Source organism: Podarcis cretensis (assembly GCF_951804945.1).
Source record: "Podarcis cretensis genome assembly, chromosome: 17".
Taxonomy (NCBI): domain Eukaryota; kingdom Metazoa; phylum Chordata; class Lepidosauria; order Squamata; family Lacertidae; genus Podarcis; species Podarcis cretensis.
In genome coordinates, this window is record NC_137187.1 from 13,744,485 (window position 1) to 13,766,324 (window position 21,840).

At 43.9% G+C, this 21,840-nt stretch overlaps 1 protein-coding gene across 5 annotated transcripts in view; it reads left to right on the forward strand.

Annotated features, from left to right (window-relative positions):
* ZNF462 (zinc finger protein 462) overlaps window positions 1-21,840 on the forward strand; it is a 150,230-nt gene that overhangs the window by 81,205 nt on the left and 47,185 nt on the right. For 2 of the 5 annotated variants that reach the window (XM_079959039.1, XM_079959040.1), the window contains exons 4-7: window positions 1,424-1,588; window positions 4,317-4,600; window positions 13,569-13,687; window positions 19,414-19,605. In XM_079959039.1, the coding sequence (XP_079815165.1) occupies window positions 1,424-1,588; window positions 4,317-4,600; window positions 13,569-13,687; window positions 19,414-19,605 (760 nt within the window). The remainder of the gene's footprint in view (window positions 1-1,423; window positions 1,589-4,316; window positions 4,601-13,568; window positions 13,688-19,413; window positions 19,606-21,840) is intronic. The other 3 variants (XM_079959041.1, XM_079959042.1, XM_079959043.1) reach the window with 3 other exon arrangements.

The window sequence follows — 21,840 nt, forward strand, 5'->3', positions numbered from 1 at the left end:
CTTTCTCCCTCCCCACCCCCAGGAGATTTCTCGTTAGTGGCGTCCAGATGCACATTCCCTTTGGCAGCTGAGGAGATACAGGCGCACCAGTGACTTGGTGTGCCAATAAGCCCTAAGTCAATTAAACATTGCCACTTGATTACACCCCCTTCTTTCATTTCTTCCACCTCTTCCTCAAAGCCCTGTCGTATCCGTTCCTCCCCTCCCACCTCCCCTTCTTCATTTCAAAGCCAATTTCTCTTTGGCACCAGTTCCTGCCAGCTTTCCAGTATGACAAAACCTCTGTTTTTTTCTACCTGCCCCTCTGCCCTTTGGTATGATATGACGAACATTTATTCTCATTTCTCAGCTGCAGCGTGAAAAATTACTCAGAAGAAAGCCTGATGCAGGGGTAGCCAATGTGGTACCCTCCAGATGTTGTTGGACTACAACTCCCATCAGCCCCAACCTACATGTGGCCAGTGGTCAGGGAGGATGGGAGTTGTAGTCTAGCAACATCTGGAGAGTACCATGAAGCCCACTGAGTTAAAGAGTTTTCCTTGTGTATTGCTAATCAAACCTTTCTTTAGTTTACTTAGAGCAACTCACTTCCTTTGGTAGGAGTTTTAAGCGACTTATTACAGTTGCTTAACTGTAGGGGGCCTACAGATGTTCTCGGGCCAATTCCCACCATCCTCTGTCATTGGCCAGGTTATCTGGGGCTGATGAGATTTCGGAGTCCACAGTTTCTCCAACTTATTACATACAGGATTGGAGGTTACCAATAAACGCATCCAGTTGGATCAACTACTATTGAAGGGAGACTGGATTTTGGTTTGTCAGGAGCCTAGTTCTCAAGCTGGATCCTTACTTAATGGGGACCCATATGTCCAGGAGGACTTCTGCTGACTTTTAGTTTCATTGAATCTTGGCATATTGTTAGAAACAATGATTAGTTAAACAAATCAGGTCCATAAATAATGGTTTAAAAGTGGCTTGTATGGCAGTCATTTAAACCGGTGTTTACATAGCAATTCAAAACCGCAGGTACTTTCATGAGAACAGTATATATTCACTAAAAATGTTAAAATACCATAATGTTAAAAAGCCCAAGAAATCTTGGGAAGCGAAGCTTTGTGAGGATAATGAGTGCTCTCTGCAAAGGATATCTAGTGCTTTCACGCGTATGTGAATACAAACAATATCTGAGCTGAGTTTTCCTACATGTCCAAGGAATTGGGGAAATATTTTAATGGTGCAGCATGCATTTAAGAAACCTTCAGATGTCAGCCTTTAGATGAAACAGTGTTGCCCCAGTGGCTTCCTCATTGTGTAATAGGCATACCATTCCAAATTATATTTGCGTTGCTTGTTTAGAAACCTCTTTAAATTTGTTTCCGGAAAGAAACAGCTTTTTGAGTTTCCAATTGTTGTTGCCTTACAGCCTTTTGGTAATGTGGAAGAAGTTTCAAAACTGAAGGAGAGGAAAGTGGTGGGCTACAAGTGTAAATTTTGTGTGGAAGTTCATCCAACCCTTCGTGCTATCTGCAACCATCTTCGTAAGCACGTTCAGTACGGGAATGGCTCTTCGGTGTCTGCTGCAGTCAAGGTGAGAGAATAGTTTGGGGACTAAAAGGCATAATTGCATTAAGAGGAAAATGGGCCAATTGACAGTGTTTTCTGGCGCCGGCACCACATTACCACAGTTAATTTTTTTATTATTAAAAAAACTGCTTGTTCTTTTTATTGGATTCAGTGTTAACTTGTTTCCTAGATCACAAGTCTTCCCCCCCCAATGCATGGGAATTTTTTTTTTTTTTTTTTGAGAACAGATGGTCTAGACTCTTGAGCAAAAGGGTATTTTTAATTCCGATTTGCTCTTGTACTTTTCTAAAGATCGCTTTAAAAATAAAAAAGTACAACAGCAAATCAGAACAATTTTTTTATATATATAAAAAGAGTATTAGGGAGCACGTTTGTAAAAGTTAGTGTACTTAACAGTTAAAGTGGCGGTGTACAAGCTGTGTATACAAGTCCAGGTGTATGCTGCAGAATTCAGCTTCCTTTTGAAAATCAGTTTCCCTTTCCCTTTTTTTTAAAGCGGCTTTCTGGTCCCTGTTAGGAATGAAGCTATGGTTGAAAATGCACAGGTTAACCCTAATGCGGGGGAATCCCGCTTGAACCACGGGGAAATGGGCTCCATTGTGAGCTCCAGTTATCAGTAGGATTGACAAGAGTGTAGAGTCTCCAGCTTTATGGAGGCTTTAGCCCTTATTCCAGGCTTTCTTTCCTTTCCCCAGGCAATACAGGTCCACATCTTGCCCACACAATGCCAGAATAATAATAATTCCTTCTCAAGGTCTTCAGCACTTTCCATGCTCTTTTCTGGGGTCTTCTCCCACGGCAGCCACCATAGTCCCTCAGCTTCCCCAAGGGCCGGATGACAGGGGAAGCCCCTTCTCAGACCACATGTACATCCCTGCTGGCAGGGGGGCAGCTAAGAGCCAATTGTTCCTTAGACCAGCCTTGGCTTGCTAGCCAATCTCCTCTCTCTCCCTGCACTTCCAAGCCTTTGACTGTTGCCTCTAGGCCAGGCATGGTCAAACTTGGCCCTCCAGGTGTTTTGTGACTACAATTCCCATCATCCCTGACCACCGGTTCTGTTAGCTAGGGATGATGGGAGTTGTAGTCCCCAAACACCTGGAGGGCCGAGTTTGGCCACCACTGCTCTAGGCTATTTAAGCTCAGGAGTGCCACACTGCTCTTCATTAGTGTTAGGTGGCAGCAGCTGTCCTCTGCCCCACTGCTCTCTTGGATGGCTTGACTGAAGTGTATCCCTGCTCCTATAGAGGTGGGTTTGGGCCTTCTTAGAGGCCTAGTCCTATTAGCTGTTCGCCTGAGGCGATCACCTGCGGATCTTCACATATAGCAATGCCAGATGAACTTTCAGGAACCAGAGGAGTTGATGGCATAAGGTTTCCGGTGTTTTGGGGCAAACCATCAGTGCCTCCTATAACTTCAGCAAGCAGAAGCAGATTTATTAAACAAATAAAAGAAACCATACTTGTTTGCTCAGTTTGCATAGCTTTTGCACAATACAGTGGTACCTTGGTTCCTGAACGGCTTAGCTGTCAAACAAATTGGCTCCCGAACGCTGCAAACTCGGAAGTAAGTCTTCCGGTTTGCGAAAGTTTTTCAGAAGCTGAACGTCCGACGCGGCTTCCTCTTGAGTGCAGGAAGCTCCTGCAGCCAATCGGAAGCTGCGCCTTGTTTTTTGAACGGCTTTGGGAGTTGAATGGACTCCCGGAACGGATTAAGTTCGAGAATCAAGGTACCACTGTATGCATTTTTTTTGCTGCAGAATTGGATTATTTTAGTAATCCAAGATAATAGCAGTAGCAATAATCAATCAATCAATCAATCCACCAGAGTAGTTACAACCTGGTGCATAGCTTCCATTTACAGAAGATCCACTTAGACTGCTTGTGTGAGCTATATCATAAGAATTCATGAAGCAGAGCAGGTGGGCTTCCTGTGACTATTCTTCTTTACTTGCAAGTAAGAGCTGCCACTCTGAACACCAGAGACGGTCTGTCTGCTGTAGGGAAGGAGGTGGCCTTTCAAATATTACGCAACAAAATAAATTACGTTACTTTATCTTGGAAAGCTCTTCATAAGCTAGTAGTTGACAATGCATAGCTGCATTTGAAGCAAATGAGGAGGGGAAAAAACATTTAGGCCATTCTCATTTTTTAAAAAATGGAGCATGAGCTGTACAGTTTTGTGCCAGAGTTACACCAGTAAGCGGAAAGAAGGAGAGCAAGCATTTTATAAAGAAGGTTGGCATTTCCTTAGAATTTGCGTTGTTTCCATCTGACAGAGTGAGCTGCTACAAAAAAGTAATAATTCTTGGCAGTCTTGGAAAACGATGTGCTCCAGCAGCACTGTCAGCCACCAATGCAGTCAGGATGCTTGTTTCTTTAGAACAGTGTTTCCCAAACTTTGGGTCCCCAGCTGTTTTTTAACTACAAGTCCCATCATCCCCGAACACTTCTCCTGCTAGCTAGGGATGATGGGAGTTGTAGTCCAAAAAAACCAGCCGGAGACCCAAGTTTGGGAAACACAGTTTTTAGAGACGTCTTTTTCATTTGTGATTTCAGTGATATTTTTATTATTCTTTATTTTATTTTATTTTATTTTTGAGAGCCTGCTCATAGCTGGGGTTGTAGAGGTTCTGCTATTAGAGGAAAACCATAGACTTCCATAGATTTAATAGTAAACCATAGGGCAGAAGGGAGAGAGAATTGATGGCTTTGGGGGGGATGTGTGTCTTTTAGCAGGAAGCTGAAGATCCTTCAAATGCAGCTTTCTTGGAGGGTGTTGAGGGACCCAAAGACCCTGGCAGTGTTTCCACTGTGGAACTTGCAGAAGCTGAATCTGGACCATCACTGGAAGATGAAACCAGGCCTGGTGGCTACCACTGCAGCCAGTGTGACCGGGTTTTGATGTCTATGCAGGGTCTACGATCGCACGAGAGGAGTCACTTGGCATTGGCCATGTTTACTCGCGAAGACAAGTACAGCTGCCAGTATTGCTCCTTTGTCTCTGCTTTCAGGCACAAGTAAGTCTATATTGTTTTACCATTTCTTCTGCTCACCGTTCAGTTAGCACTTGCCTGCGTGCTAAAAGGCGGGATTCTATATCCACACAGAAGCACGTATTGTTTTCTTGATGCACTGATGTTGGATGGGCATTGCCAACTCAGAATAGCTAGTTTTTCATTGTGGCCTGCCAGTTATGCATGTAGGAATCGTGACAAATTGTTTTAAGTCTCCAGACTTTATCTTCAGGGAGATATATCCTTCAAAATGTAGGACAGAAATCAGATGCACACCAGATTCTCAACATCCTATTGCAAATTTCAATCTCTCTATATATATTACACACACACATACACAAACACAATTTTTCAGATTTTTAAAATTTTATAATCACAATAATTCATATATTCAATACTTTTCCAAGAATACAATATAGACTCCCCACCTCACCCCTGTCCTGAATTCCAATTTTCTCCCCCATAATTTCTTGCATCTCATTTTATTTCTCCAAATTCTTTGTTTTCCCTCTTACTTATCTTAATTTCCAGTTGTATAATTACATAAATGGTATATCAAACCTGCAAAGCAAATTTCAATCTCAATTAAAACCAACATCCCCCTATTCATTTATGGTTTTCAAAGATTGGCCCCACTGAGGATCCATTCTAGGGAGCAAGTCTGTCACACACCTGAGTCAATGCGCTGCGCACCTTGCACCAAAGAATAATAAAGAATACGATTGGTTGTCTCACAAATGTGTATCATATCTGAGAGAACGTGCATCATATCTGAGAGCTGTGTTTGCTTTCAGTAGGCAAATGTATATAAATAAATGAATTATTTTCAAATTGGCCCTTTGAGTTGGGATACGCCGCAAATTTAACAGTAATTGCTGGGATTGCTCAGCTGGTAAACCACGAGACTCTTAATCTCAGGGCTGTGAGTTCGAGCGCCACACTGGGCAAAAAGATTCCTGCATTACAGGGGTTTGGATTAGATGACCCTTCTTGGTCCCTTCCAGCTCTACAATTCTATGACTCTATGAATCACTGTTCCAGGGTACACAAACTGAAGACAACACAAGTCGTGCCCCCAAACTCTAGCCCAGAGTTTAAGGACACTTAAACCCATGATGTTGGGTTGTGGTCTGTTAGCTGTTGGCTTCATTGCAAAGTTATTGTTGCTATGATTTGGGGAATGAGATTTTGTATCTGTGAACAAATCCCCCCCCTTTTTTTTCGCCCTCTTGACCTACCTGTTCTTAACACGAAAATGTGTGCTTTGGCGGGGAAGTGGGGCGCGTTATAACTGTAGAGATTCATGCATTGAACTGACAGTACAGATGTTTGGGCCCCTGCTTTTTGCCATTCTTTATAGGATAAACCACTCACTGCAAAAATGTCCATGATGGGAACAAGAGAGAATGTGGGGCAGTTATTTATCTCTCTGAAGTAGATGCCTTTGTCTCCCCCCAACCACATCGCCCCAATCTGAGTCTTTCCCCGCTCTACTCTGTTTGCACACAGTGTCACCATTGAGTTGTTATAGCTGGATTTCTTTAAAAGCAGGCAACTGGATTCATGCCTGCCTTATTGCTCTCAGAATACTACCATCATTTCATTGTGTGCCCGGTGCAGAGGCCTGGACAGTGAAGTAGAAGAAGCCATATTTAAGCTGCAGTCCCAAACACACGTACTCGGGAGTAAACCTCATTGAACAGAGCAGGAGTTAGGTCTGAGCAGACTTGCTTGGGATTAGGCATGTTAGATGCTATTAGCAACCAGAACAGAATGATCTTCACCTTTCCCTGAAGACAAGGTGGGAACTACTCTGGTGGAAAAGACTGACACTTGTTTTACAGCAGGTGAACAGGTTTCCCTCCTCCTTTAATAATTTATAATAATATAATAATAATTTATTATTGATACCCTGCCCATCTGGCTGGGCTTCCCCAGCCACACTGGGCGGCTTCCAAATAAATATTAAAATACTGTAATATATCAAACATTAAAAGCTTCCCTAAACAGGGCTGCCTTCAGATGTCTTCTAAAAGTCTGGTAGTTGTTGTTCTCTTTGACATCTGGTGGGAGAGCGTTCCACAGGGAGGGCGCCACTACCGAGAAGGCCCTCTGCCTGGTTCCCTGTTCCTTTCCTGGTATTCCACTTGCGGGCCAATCCACAGCCCACAAGCAACTTTCTGGGAAGTCCCCAATGGTTCCCCCGAAAGTCTCCACTTCCTGCCTCACCTGTGTGGACTTTCCTAGACTGAGGAATAGCAGCCTGGATGTCTATTTCAGCCTTGAAAAGTCCCATCGAGTTGAGGAAGGAAGTAGGGAAGAGCAATTCTTTACCCACTTCTTCCTTTGTCTTTCTGGAGTTTCCCGATCTCCGGGATAAAGAGCTGAATCAGCACTGGATCAAGTTGACAGATTCACCTCTGTGAAATTGTCTGCCTGTGTCATCTAAAGAGGATTGAGGCATGTAGAAGCAAAGTAGGTTGTCTGGGAGTGCTGTTTGTTTGGGGGGGGGCTGTGTGTGTGTGTGTGAGAGAGAGAGAGAGAGAGAGAGAATGAATGAATGAATATGGATGAAGGGAAGACAAAGGGGGCATCCTTGCACACTTTGCCATTGGCTTTGCCCACCACTGGTAAAGGTAAAGGGACCCCTGACCATTAGGTCCAGTTGTGGCTGACTCTGGGGTTGTGGCGCTCATCTCGCTTTATTGGCCGAGGGAGCCAGCGTGCAGCTTCCGGGTCATGTGGCCAGCATGACTAAGCCACTTCTGGTGAACCAGAACAGCGCACGGAAACACCGTTTACCTTCCCGCTGGAGCGGTACCTATTCATCTACTTGCACTTCGTCCTTTTGAACTGCTAGGTTGGCAGGAGCAGGGACCGAGCAACGGGAGCTCACCCCGTCGCGGGGATTCGAACCGCCTACCTTCTGATCAGCAAGTCCTAGGCTCTGTGGTTTAACCCACAGCGCCACCCACGTGCCGGCCCACCACTGGTATGCAGCTCTTAACCACGTTCCCCAGTGGGAATCGGCCCCCAAAGTTTCCCCACTCCTGCTGTATTCAATCAGTGGCTCTGAACCAGCCTAGGACTTTTGTCACACAACGCTGCATATGGAAATAATTTTCTTTGAATAAAAATACACTCTAAAAGTATGGGAAACTCCCCCCTCCACCCAAAAAAAGAGACCCTTGCCTTTGAGGGTTGGAATTAAGAAAATGTAGGCTTTTCTAGCATTTGGTATCTGTAATATATGTCTAAAATTAACCCTGAGGTCTCATGTGTCCAAGGGGTTGTAGTGGAAATATTAAGTAGAGTCTTGCCGACAGAAGAGGAAGGTTCGCTAAAGTATCATCAGGCACACTTGTTGCGTCATCACTTAATATTTAGGAGAAATTCACTTTTGAATAAATTTGTAGAAAAATGGAAGGAGTTAATAATTTTAATTGAAAATGTATTATTTAAAATTAGGAAGTACAACATTTACATATTTGAGATATAGAACACCTTAGAGAGATACAGTCATACCTCGGTTGAATATGCTTCATGATGAGTTCGTTCGAGTTGCGCTCCATGGCAACCCGGAAGTAACGGAGCGCAGTACTCCCGTGTTTCGCTGCATGCACAGATGCTCAAAATGACGTCATGCGCAGAAGCGGCGAAAAGCAACGCACGCAGACTTGCCGTCTCTAGTTACGTTTGCTTCTAGATGCTAATGGGGCTCCGGAACGGATCCCGTTTGCATCCCGAGGGACCACTGTATCTACCTTTCCAGTTTGTGCTCCTCATATAAACTAGATGCAAGATGCTAGATAATGTGAGCAGTGCTTTTTTTCTAGAAAAATAGGTGCCAGTACTCATTATGAAGTTGCTACATTAAGTGCCACACTTTTTAACTACAAAAAAGAGAGGTGCTGGTACTACGTATCCTTCAATACCCCCTGGGCGGGGGGAGGGGAGCGCTGAATTGTTGAGTCTAATGGTATGGACAGCAGGCTGATGAATTGATTTAGCAGTTATATTTATTTATAAAAAGTATTTAAATGACCCCAAGTGCCAGTGAACTGCCTCCTTCCCACCCATTCATTGCGACTGCTGACCCAAATACTAAATGCTGGTAAATGTGTGTGAGTTGCAAATGATAACAAAAGCAGAGAAAACCAGACCCATTCTTTAAAATAAAAGTAGATTGCTAGGTTCCGTTTACATTATTTGCATGTATGTGCTCAGTCAATGGCTTTTGATAAAAGAATGTGGGTAATTCAAAAAAGAATACAAGCGACCCTATTTTAATAAGTGGAAATGCTGGAGGGCTGGGTTTTTCCTCTCTCTTTCTCTCCATAGTCCTTCTTTGCACTGCTTATTTATTAATGGATTTTCTCCCTCTGAACCTCTTCACACTTCCTCACAATTCTGTCAAGTCCGTCCTGGCTTCTCTCCTGGGTGGAAAGATAGGAATCTCTCTTCTGAACAGAAACATGGAACCACTAGGGGGCTGCATTTACAGATGGACAGGGATAAAATTGTATTAGTCCTCTCTCTCTCTCTCTCTCTCTCTCTCTCTCTCTCTCTCTCTCTCACACACACACACACACACACACACAAATGTGTTTTAAGACACTGAACCTTAACATTTCCCCCTCCTTCCAACCTTCAGACCACAAGGATTTTTAAAATTCTTTTTCTTTAAAAGTCTTGTAAAAAATTTTTTTAGGATGGCCTTCACACTGGCATGTAGAGAGCATCTTCCTGTGTTTGAAATAACATTCACAGTACTCTCAGAACATCACTCACAGTTCACCTTCTTAGTATGGTGAACTTACTGAACCTTTAATATTTTGATGCAATAAATTGAAGCCGTTACCCTATAGTGATTAAATTAATACACTTTCCCAAGCTGTACATTAGCCCTTTTATGTTTTTGTAAGCTATACATTTTCTTTATATCGTTTTCAAGCAGTTGATGAGATACTACAAATTAGGACTCTGAATTCTGATCAATTTCAGTCCCCCCCCCCCCCCCGGTCTTGTTAAATAACAATAAATGTGAAATGCAGAGCTTATGATGTAATCCTTGCTGTCTATATCGATTCTGGGATGAGAAAACTATTTCTTCCAAGTTTCAAATTGGTTTATCAAATAACAGACAATCCCTGGGGAAAAAAAACAGCAACACAAACACACCAAGAGAAACTTGCATGTTACTTTCGCAATAGGAATTTAAGAGGCTACAAGACTAAAACATTCCAGTATAATCTACACGATATCAAATAGATGGTGCAGGGTGCAATCCTGTACTGAAGATATAGCAACTGGGGAACAGTAGGATCCTGTGGGAGCCCTGCTGTGCTGGCAAAACACCTTGGATAAGCTGGTGCAGACTCCACTGGCAGAGCCATTTCACCAGTGTGAAGATACGCCAAAGGAATAGCTGAACTGGGAGATGGGAGTCATGGGTGGGATGTGGGGAGCTCGGGGAAGGAGCACACGGTTAGTCCACATCTCTACTGCTTCAGTTCATGGCCACAGTCCTGTTGGCAATGCAACACCATTCCCAGACACGGTACACAAAATTTCAATGGGACAGGAGGTGGGGAAAATACATTGACAACTGCCCCTTCTTTTTTAGAAAAAGTTTTATTTATTTGGTTTTTCAGATTCAAATTTCACAATCGTATATTGAACATAAATCATAAGAACAAGATTCCAAGGCATCTCCTGGACTTCCATCCTACCCTTTGTGGGTCTCATTAGAATAGAATAGAATAGAATAGAATAGAATAGAATAGAATAGAATAGAATAGAATTTATTATTTATACCCCGCCCATCTGGCTGGGCTTCCCCAGCCACTCTGGGTGTCCTCCAATAGAGTATTAAAATACAGTGGTCCATTAAACATTAAAAGCTTCCCTAAACAGGGCTGCCTTCAGATGTCTTCTAAAAGTCTGGTAGTTGTTTATCGCTTTGACATCTGATGGGAGGGCGTTCCACAGGGCTGGTGCCACCACCAAGAAGGCCCTCTGCCTGGTTCCCTGTAAAATGGCTTCTCGCAGTGAAGGAACCACCAGAAGGCCCTCGGCACTGGACCTCAGTGTCTGGGTAGAACAATGAGGGTGGAGACACTCCTTCAGGTATACTGGACTGAGGCCGTTTAGGGCTTTATTCATTATTAATCATTTCCTCCTGCATCTTTTATGATGATCCAAATCTCCATTACTGTATATTAAAAACTCACCATTAAACTACAAGTGATATTCCAGTCGATTTTAACTATTTACAATGGTCTTTAACATAAGTTATAATTTTTGCCCATTCTTTATTAAAATTTGGGTCTTCCTGCTTTCTGGTTCTTCTGGTCATTTTACCCATTTTGACATAGTCCATCAACTTCATCAGTCATTCTTCTCTGGTAGGGACTTCTACCTTCTTTCCATCTCTGGAAAACTGTCCCTTCTAGGTCACCACAACAGAGCATAGTGTACTGCGGGACCCAGCACCCAATTACAGCACACCAATACCCAGTATGTACAACCCCACTCAGGGAGACCAAAACTCAGATGATGAGATGCATGGCATGAGGCTATAACTCTCTAGCACTCGCCATGCAGCCTTAGAGCTCACAAGGTTCTGGCAAGAGGAAATTATAAAGAAAGGACACTTCACACAAAACTGTTCAGAATACACATGGGGACTTGACACTGCTAACGCTTCTGTGCCTAGAACTCTTTAGCAGGTCCCTTACCTTGGGACCCCAGACACATCAAGAAGACTCACTCAACACAATGAGAGCGGCAGGACAGAGCACTCAACCCAGGTAAGCAAGGGAAGGGTGAGGGACACATACCTGCTGTCTCCCATGATTCCCCCAACCTATTTGCCACTGCCTCAATGGTGCAAAGTGTCTCATACATGCACGAGAGGCCCTCATCCCCACACACAGGTTTTTTTGGGGGGGGGGCTGGGCACCCCATTCCGAGCCTTGCTACTGCCGACCAAACATACGTGAACACTTTTTCCTTCGGTGCATAGAGCGAAATAGCCGTGTTTCACTGCAAACCCCCAGGGGGTAATAAAGTCTCTGCAACCTGCCTTTCAGTGAAGGGATGAGGCTTTGGAAGAAGCACTGGCTCAACAGCCAGGTTGTGGCACCGCTCCTCCTTCCCAACACTTCTTTACAAACATCTGCCATGCATCCAGTAGATTTGTGTAAGTGTGTGACTACTGCTCTGAATTCTCTTGTGTCTCCTGCTTTTCTACAGGCTGCTTCCCGCAAGCGCAGGATTTATCCCACACAGCGTTCTGTGCAGAAGGGGACGTGACCAGGAGCAGGGTCCAGGATGCTTCCACCTGTTCCCTCGTGGAGGAACGGAAACACCTGTGGCTCCACGGCAAACCGTTAAGGAACAGGTGAAGGTGTCCCTCACCTGGAGCTGGTGCCTGCTGTCCACCAAGCTACTGCTCAAGGCACAGGAGCCCTGCTGGGGCGACTGGTTGGCAACCCCTACCCCTCTATGTGTCTTTCCTTTCCGGGATCAACCATCCTAAAAGCTGCTCAGTAAAGGTTTTGCAATTGGCCTGCGTGTCGTTTCTTTATTTCCGATTGACAGATGGGAATCCCTTTCTCGCACCCTAGTAGGATTTGGCTTCTGTTGGCCTGGGGGGTGGCACTCTGATGGGGCAGGGAACTCGGTGAAATCAGGGGCAGTGGCCCCAACCCTCTGCAGCTGGTTTTTCTTGGGTTGCCTGGGGGCACGCCTTATAGTGTGAACAAATGGGAGGGAGGGAGGGATGAGGAAAGGAAAGAGATGGTTTGCTGGGAAACGACCAACCAGTTTAGCCTATTAGGCAAAATAGCAGGGCTGGGAGGGAGGGGGGAATCTGTCATGTGGGTTGCCTGGGGAAGGATTGGGCCAGAAAGGCTGGGTGGCCATGCAGGGAACGTGTCTGACTTCCTGCTGTTGGAAGCAAGGCGCTCAACTGAATTTATTGTAATCTAGTCCAGCAAAGGCAGATTTATCAATTTTTTGCAGGCTGGTTCTGCTCTGATAGCAATAATTTCACCATGGATATCTTTATTTGCTTGCATTAGGAAATGTGCTCTTTAGTGGTAAGCATTGTGACTGCGTCTCTGCTAAGAAAATGTGCTCCCTTGCACAAATAGGCACAGACCTTTTTCTCGTGGCAGAGAGCAGGAACTTCTGAACCACCTGCTGAATATTCTTATTTCGACTGATAAATATTAAAATGAATGAACAATGGCCAGTCAGATAAAAAGGGAAAAGCTCTTGAAGTTACTGCGTATTTGCATAGAGATTAGCTATGGAGACTCAACTTCCCCTTTTCCTCATGCGAACACACTGCAGGCACATTTCGACTGGATATAAAAGGATGGGGAAAATTGCTGTTTTTCAACATTTCAAAATTCTACCTATTTGTTTTCCCAGACACATGTTCAACTTTTCGGTTTGCAGCACAAGTTTGAAACTGACATTTGTTTCAGTATTATTTGAGTTGCAGGCTTGGAAAGAAGTATTTATAGATTGAATGAGTTTGTTTACAGGAGGGTGAATTTCAATTGAACGTTAGAAAAAACCCCTGGTTGTTTCTGAGTTTTTAGAGCAAGCTAAGAGGATCTGGTTTTGGTTTTGCTCCTTTATTAGTCCTGACATTAGCCTGCTAAGTCATCTTCAAAGCAAGCTTCCCCCCCCCCCCTTATGATTTTATATCCTTGGCTTTATCAATTGTTTCGCCTACTTGCCATAATCATTGGGTGCAAAAGATGAACCAGATACAACCCAGTTTGGCTTTTGTTGGCTTGTATCTTACGCAGATTTCTCCGCCACGCTTCTTTCTGCCAGTGTTAAGTCAAAGAAGTCTTGCATTCAAGTGCCATCCAGTTTTCAGCTGAAAAAATGATTCACAATTTCCCCTTCTTTCCTTTTGCTTCTCATTGCCGCTTCTCCCTTGACAAAGTTTGGATCGCCATATGCAAGCCCACCATGGACATCATAAACCATTCCGCTGCAAACTCTGCCCTTTCAAGTCCTCCTATAACAGCCGCCTGAAAACTCACCTACTCAAAGCTCATGCTGGTAAGTCTTATTCCTCCATTTCATGGTGAAGAAGGTCTCTAAAGCATCTCTCCTCCCCCCCCCACCCTTGCAGCTACTGCTGCTGTTAATCAGCCAGCTTGTCATTTTTTTTATCATTTTATTGCCTTGGAGTGTGCGTTCAACCCAATCAGGAGAAAGGTGTAGGCGCAGTGTTGAAGTTAAGGCAACATTACGTTGAGCAGAACTGAACTTGAAATTGGGCCAATCACATTAGGTGAAGAGGTGATCCCAAATTGGCAGGTCAGAACAGCAAGCTGGGTTGGAAATCAGGCACATAAATTAATCTGCCATTGGGGCGGGAAGCAGAGAAAGAAGTAGAAGGAATACTCTTGAGATTCCTTTTCAAGTCTTAAGGGTAAGGCTTTCTGGAAGATGTTTGTGAGGCAAATGCATTGAGCACTGTGGCAAGGGAGAGCTGTGTCAAATTTTCACCTTCAAACATTTTTAGATGAAATGCATGCTTTCAAAGAGTAGGGAAATCATCCTGAAAGGGGATTATCTTTCATTTTTCCCCATGCTCTATTTTAACCCGTGCGCAGCCATTCTCCATGCCCCTGCAAAAATACCTCGCTGCTTTGCACTATTTTATTTATTTCAAAGAACCTCAAAGGGCTTCTTCCACGATGTGATTCCAGCCAATCAGGGATCCCAGGGTGAATGTAACGGTGTCATGTCTACTTCAGTGAGAGCAAATGAAGTCACAGTGGAGCTCACAGTAGGATGAACCACGGAATGTACATTCAGACACACATGTCACGGAGAACAGTGGAATGTGTGCTTGAATGCGGTTTTCATGCACATCCAAATGTGTGTTCCAAGAGACTCTAGTTCATCCTGATACGCATTCCTGGTGCGCACTTCGGCTGCTTCTCCCTGTTTTGTTGCACTGCAGTGCCTTCATTGCTGCAGTGCTTCCAAACAAGGAGTGTCACCCTGGTTGGCCAGGGAAACTGGGATGCACCTCTTCTCCCCCTACAAGTGCCTGTGCACCTCTTTGAGCATCTTCTCCCCCACCTCTACAAAGGAAGGAGAACTTTTTGATGGGTTTTGAAAGTATTTATGTAACTCGGCTATCCTGGTTTGGCTCAGCTCTGCTAAGAATTAGAACTAGAGAGGTAGGTTTCGTGTTCTCTGGAACCTAAACTTCCTACAGCAGCATCCCTTAGGCCACGAGAGCTTCGTGGATGGGTGTATTTAGTAGGAAATTAATGGGTAGTAATTTTTGGCCATGGTCTTCATTAGCAACATTGTAGCCTGAAGGTAGTTCAGTTTGGTACCTGATTCATTAGTTCATGGGAACTTTGATATTCATTTCAAAACCCAAGAGCTCTGATCACTTTTGTGCTGAAGAGGCATAACTTCTTAGCTAAACGACAGCCGTATTTTGGTTGAGTTCTGTAGCAGCGCCCATTTCAAAGATAAAGGTGAGAAGCTTCATGCAGTTCCATTTATCATTTAAAGTGTGGGTTGGTTGTTGTTGTTGTTGTTTTATATATTGATGCCAACGTGTTGTTCAAGCATGTTATCATTCGTAACTGTATCTGTGCCAAGTCCAGTTCTTGTGGTTCAGCTTATTGGCTATTTATTGGCATTTATGTTGTGTACATCTCCCATATGTAGCAATTCTGTCAAGTATTCCTGGAGCGTTCTTGATTTTGTCGGGAGGGGGGCCCAGATTTTAGGGGGAGTGAGGATGGCTTCCTGGGAGGCTGTGTCTTCTTGGGCTCTTCCCAATGACCATAACTCTTCCAAATTGTTAGAGAACAGGACATGCTGAATTTTCTTTACTGAATGTGTCACATCTTGTCCTTAACTCCCCACAAGTCAATTATTTAAATTACATTACTCCAACAATAACATTTAAAAATAATGGATGGGGCTCCTATGGTCTGTAAACACTCATACACAGTCCACTAGCTTTATTAAATCATGTAACAATCATTCTTGAAGGCATGCATTTCAAAGCATTGGGGTAGTGTGATTTCACAGTATCACTTGGTCCTTCTGAAGTTGTAGTTTGGTAGTTAGTACAGAAGTTTGCATAGCAGGGTCCTTCTGCCTTAACTGTTTCTTTCTTCAAACTATTCATGAAACGAATCACAACTGTAAACCAGTTGGCAGCATTTTTTTTTTTGTTCCAACTAAATATAAAGTTATGAAAGGCATGGAGAGGAAGGATAAAGAGTGACACCCCTCCTTTCTGTCTCATATGTACAAAACTTTCTGCAGGTTCAAGATCAACAAGAAGTACTATTTTTACTCAGTGCAGGATGGATTTATTAATCCTTTAACAAAAGCCACTAGCCGGAGGTTAAACAAAATAATGCGGGAATACATCAATGGCAGTATGCCTACATGGACCTTTCATATACAGCAGGGATAGGGAATCAGTGGTCTTCCAGGTATTGTTGGACTACATCTCCCATAATCCCTGGTATTGGTGACTGGAGTTGATAGGAATTGCAGCCCCACTATATGTGGAGAGCTACAGGTTTCCCATCCCTGATATGCCAAGTCTTTCTGCCTCTGAATTAGCAGATGCTCAGGACAAGATGCTTTCACATCTTGCATCTTAAGCTTTCTGGGATATTGGTTGGCCAACGGAATGCTAGGCTGGATGGCCCCTTCTTCTGACCCAGAGGGACTATTCATTTCAGCTCATGCATGCACATAATGTAGCTCGGGGTTAGTTTCATTTGGCTGAACTGAGAAATGTCCAGATACTGCATTATCATTTGAAATCTTTGAGGGGAAAACGCAAAAGTTTTGCTGTTGACATAGCATTCCCATTTCTGTTCTGATGCAAACAACTTGGATCAGTTGGATTAAAATCTCTTGGGTTGAAATGTATAGCTGCACTTTTTGGCTTCTTCATTTGACCTGCTGTCATTACTTTTTTTCTTTTCTTTGTTGTTGTTTTTGTTGTTGTTGTCGTCGTCAGTTTCATAACTTAAAGTGTGTTGCCGCTTTCTCCCCAGTCATTTCCGTCAATCTGCACAATAACAGTTGATTATTATACTTCACTGTGTTTTTTTCTGATTTGTTAAGTTTGGACAAGGTTGTTGCTGCTTTAAATGGTAGAGAGAATCTTACAAAATTCTGAGTGTAGTGGCTTTGGCATGGGCAGCTAACGGCAGCAGTCCATAGATGAAATAACATAAACCCAGTTTATGTGAGCATGAAAAGGCATTTGTGCAACAACCAGTGGGGGCCGTGGGGTTTATTTTACTCACCCACAGCCCAGTTTGCCTGTATTCACCCTGTGACCCAGTTTGCCTTTGTAATGGGATTGAATGTAACATACATGTTTCACCAACAGAAACAGGAATAAGTATGGTGGGTGGCGAATAGGGAAGATTTGTGGGCCCTACTTTATGTGTGTAGGTGCCACTTGCCTGTGGGTGACACAAACGAGAGGAAAGGCAGCAGGGCTTGAGGCCTGCTGTGACCCAATTAAATTTATTTTGGGGTATGCATTGCTGTTGAAAAGCAGGAATCATATGCCTACCCTTGTGGGGCTGGATCTTCCCTCTTTGCTGCTTTCTCTGTTGATTCCAAATGGCATCTTCCCAATCCTGCCTCAGCTGCTTGCAATCCTTTTTTTTTTTTAATTCCCGCACTGACCAACTCATCTGTTTTCTGGAAAGGAAGCGGTGGTGTTTGTTATGCTTAGTTAAATATTTTAGAGCAATTTCATCGCCCCAAGTTAATTGGTTTGATGCTTGCTTTAAGAGTCCCGTTCGGCTTTCTCCTTCATAAGCAAATCATGCATCTCTTTTTTGGAACCTCTCTTTTGTGCACAAACCCAGAGGGCGCTGTGAACCACGCTAAATATACTGCTGTGGACTTGGGCGCCTATGAGCTTTTCCGTATCAAGCGATCTGTGCTGTCCCATTATCATCATCACATAGGATGGTTGATAAATACAGTCCCCTTAAATCAGAGTTTTTAAAAGGTATTAATTTGGCTTATAACACTCGATAACACACTTCCTTTGTTGTGGCCAGTGGCCCATGTACATATTCGGGTCCATGGTCCTTCTGTCCAAGGAAGGACCAGGAGCAGGGCTCACCCTCTGTGCACAGCCTCACGTTGACCTTCTCATGCCCCTCTCATGGAGAAGTGCAGGACTGAGATCCATTTATTTGAATGTAGGATCTCCCTGCCCTATGGGACCCAACCTTTCATTCAGATTGGACCCAGAGGGCCCAAGAAATCTCCTGTTTCGGTCATTCACTTTTCCCCACAGTGGAGAGGGGAGCATGGGGAGAAGCAGAAAAGGTGAAAAACAAGGAATCATGGAAACTGGATGCTGTCTCTCACTGGATACAATCCTGGCTGAAGAAAGGAAATAATATGATTTCCCGTTTATTCACCAATCCTCCAGAAAATGTTACAAATGCTGGTCAATCCCTTTTCATGTCGGCGCAAGGTATACAGTTTAGGTTTTTCACAGTTCCAGCTTTAGTATGTGATGGAGGACTGTCGTTTCCAAAGTGAGATTATTTTCACTACGTGGGATGCTATCTCCTCTGTGTGTGCCACATCACAACCCAAGTCTTGGCCACTTTTGCTTCTCAGGTCATGGCTGGTTCCACATGCACTCCAAAAGCTGCTTTGCAACTTCTTTACGGCTTGGACCACAGTTCCTAACTGCATGGCTTTTCTTCTTTGCTTTGGCTCCTGTAGCACAGTTTCCATCTGGCTTTGTAATCTTGACTGTACAATGGCATTCTCAAGTTCTGTCCTTTATTGTTAACCTGCTCTGGCGCAAGCACTGGTTATGCTGCATCTCATTCCCAGGCCCTGCTTCATTGTGTTAGGCTTGCATAGCTCAAGGATTATCAGTCTGGCAGATGGTTTCACGTTGGGAGGGAAAAGAGCTCATTCTTAGAGAACGGTTAGGAAGACGGATGGTAAAGGGGTGATACCAAATACAATGGCATTATTTACAGAGAACAGTAAAGCAAGGGATTTCTGAGGAGCTGTTTGCAGCCTGCATCAGGCTCATCCTCTAATGCCATAACCTTTCAAATTTCTGATTTGTTTTATATATATGCTGCTGTCCTTGTGTGCAAGAAAACATAAATGGGCTTTTCTCCATTTCCAAGTTAACTTCCAAAGAAAGCATTAATGAGCAACACCCACCCGCCTTTACGCCTAGCCCTGGTATTCAATGGAGTGTCTATGATTCCTCATCCATGGCCTCATGACCCAAATCAGGATTGGGCAATGGTCACATCATTGGCCGCATGACCCACTAAGAGCCATGTCACATGGACAATGTGTTTGTGGTTTCAGCTCCCACCCCTGCTGTCTCCTTTCTTGAATCTTGGAAGGTTGACTTGTTTGCCGCAGGCAAAAGCTGTACCTCAGAGTAGCTTTGGGTTGGCATCTTCTACCTGTGGCAAATAAAATCAACTGGTCCAGTCACCATGCACAGTTAGGAGCTACAACCAGGGAGACAAAAGCATCCTCTGTGATGGCCCTATTGGCCCCGAGACCAATAGAAATAGGACAGTTAAAATGATTTTACTCTCTTTTTAGGACTACCCAGAGGAGGAACCCATGGGATTCTCACTGCTGAGTTGAATAGGAGGAGAAAGAGATTGCCCCCTTCCACCTACCCCTCTCCTCCCTTCCTATTCCCCACCCCACCTCTCGTCTTGTGAGCTGATGACTTGCCTGTTATTTCGCTCACCCAGGTGAACATGCCTACAAATGCTCCTGCTGCTCATTTTCCACCATGACAATCAGCCAGCTGAAAGAGCACTCCCTGAAAGTGCATGGGAAGGCACTGACACTACCAAGACCACGCATTGTCAGCCTTGTAACCTCGCATGCTCAACATGCCTCCATGAACCACACTACCGCTGAAGAAGTGGAAGACTCTAATGGTAAGAGGCGCTTCCATTAAAAAACAAGCACAACAGCCCTAGAGGAAGGAATCAAATTCTTCTCTTTACTGGGGGAAAAAAAAGCAGCTTGATCAAAGACATAGTTCTGATTTGGAAAAAAACAAAAAACCAGTTTCCAAATGAGCAAATCACTATCCAAATGGATGCTAACAAGCTGTTGGAGAGCCGTGCTAATTCACACTCCAACCCTTATAATTGGCATGTAAAATATTCTGATTTGCCTGCCCTTCTCATTGAGTGTTTTAGGGTTCCATGTTGTTAGTACTTCACTACAGTACTTCACTACCTCGGGTTTCAGATGCTTCAGGCTGTGCGTTTTTGGGTTGCGCACTGCACCAAACCCAGAAGTACCGGAACGGGTTACTTCCGGGTTTTGGCGCATGCGCAGAAGTGCTAAATTGTGCTTTGCGCATGCACAGAAGCGCCAAATCGCGACCCATGCTTGCGCAGATGCAGCGCTGCAGGTTGTGAACATGCCTCCCGCACGGATCACGTTCGCAACCCGAGCGTCCACTGGACTTTAGAACAAAAAGTGGAAGCGTATGTGCCCCAGCTAAGGGGCACATGGCGGATTTTCTTGTTGCAGAAACAAGCCTAAAGTATTGTCTGTTTTTGGCTGTTACCACTAGCGTAGTGACTGGTGTTTGAGGAGACAAACAGATTTCTTCACTTTCACATAAGTGTATTTGGAGTCAGTACAGATGTAATGAGGACCTTCCTTAACCATGGTTATGGAATGGACCACGGAATAGCTCCCTCCATCCTCTCCCCTCTCTCATCCAGATTCCTGCATATCCTTTCTCATGTTAATTAGGGTGTGAAACCAACCCTTGAAACAGATTAGCAAGTCCTGGTTCAGTGGGAATGTGTTTGGTACTCATCCAGATAACTCTTGTTCCAACAGTGAACTCTAATCATAGTAAAGGGTGGAAGAGGGAGTATGAAACCCTGTGGCCTGGGCCCATGTCTTTAGCAGATATTAAGGAAGAGTCTGTGTTGCATCCATACTGGCCCTCAGGAATATTCTGTAGGAACGATGACAACCTGTAAGGAGAGCATTATGGGAATTCTGCACACTATGAGTTGTTAGACTAATTCAATGCTGTTTGAGACTTTTTGCCTGCAATGGGGTGCTATCTATTCCAAAAACACCAGAAAATCTGGATTCATGTTACTTATTTCTGCAGAATTAACCAGACAGTGTATCTAAGGCAGAATGGGCTGCAGTTTGTATCTTGAGAAATCCTATTGATCTTTGCTTGACCGTAAGAATATATGAATTCTAGTCTTCCTGTAAGAGTAGACCCCCTAATCATGCATTAGCTCATATTCTACCCTTCTAAATCATATAAAACTGTGTTTTAGAAGCCGCTGGTAGTTTGCTTCCAGGCGGAGCCTTCTGGAAAATCCAATGGATGCATAAAACTCTCATTTGTTCTCTGAATGTTTAAGTATCCAAATTCAGTGTCAAAAGATCCCTCTGGTACAAAACTTAATAATGGTATAGTGTTTTATTTGAGAGTTAACAATGCTTCATGTGCATGATCTTGCTGTAACTTCACAGTGGTTGGAGGGTATCTGTGGTTCTCCAGATATTGGACTACAACTCCCATCATCTCTGGAGCTCATAGGAGTCCAACAACGTATGGACAGTCACAGGATCCCACCCTTGTATTATGGGGTAGTTATATTTTCCCCTATATGGCATGTGGGAGGACAGCTGAGCAAGAGAGTGGCTTCCCTAAAGCCATTTAGCGAGTTGGCGGCTGTGATATTTGACTAGGGACTTCCTGATTCTCCACTCAGTTTCCTACACAAAGAAATGATGTCTAGCAATGAACTCATCAGGTGGTGAATGAACAACTTGAGAGCATACTTAAGCATTGAACTAAAACCAGGGAGGTAAACCAAGTAAGCTTTTTTCCTAACATTGGCAAAGATGATGATTTATCCTGTTCCTTATTGTAAATTTGCGTAGTTGGTTTTATGTTTGTGAACATTTGTGAGATAGAAAGAGTAATTCATGTGGACTTTGGGTAGTTTCAAACCCTTGCCATTTGCTAATGCTGAAAGTGGTTTCACCCATTGGGCAGCAATGCATTTTCTGTTGAGTGTACACTCAAAAAGGAGAAGAAGCTGGTCACAGTTCATTGATGAATGTACCAATATGGTGCACGTTTTGTAAAATTCACACTTTTTTAAAAAAAGTGTTCC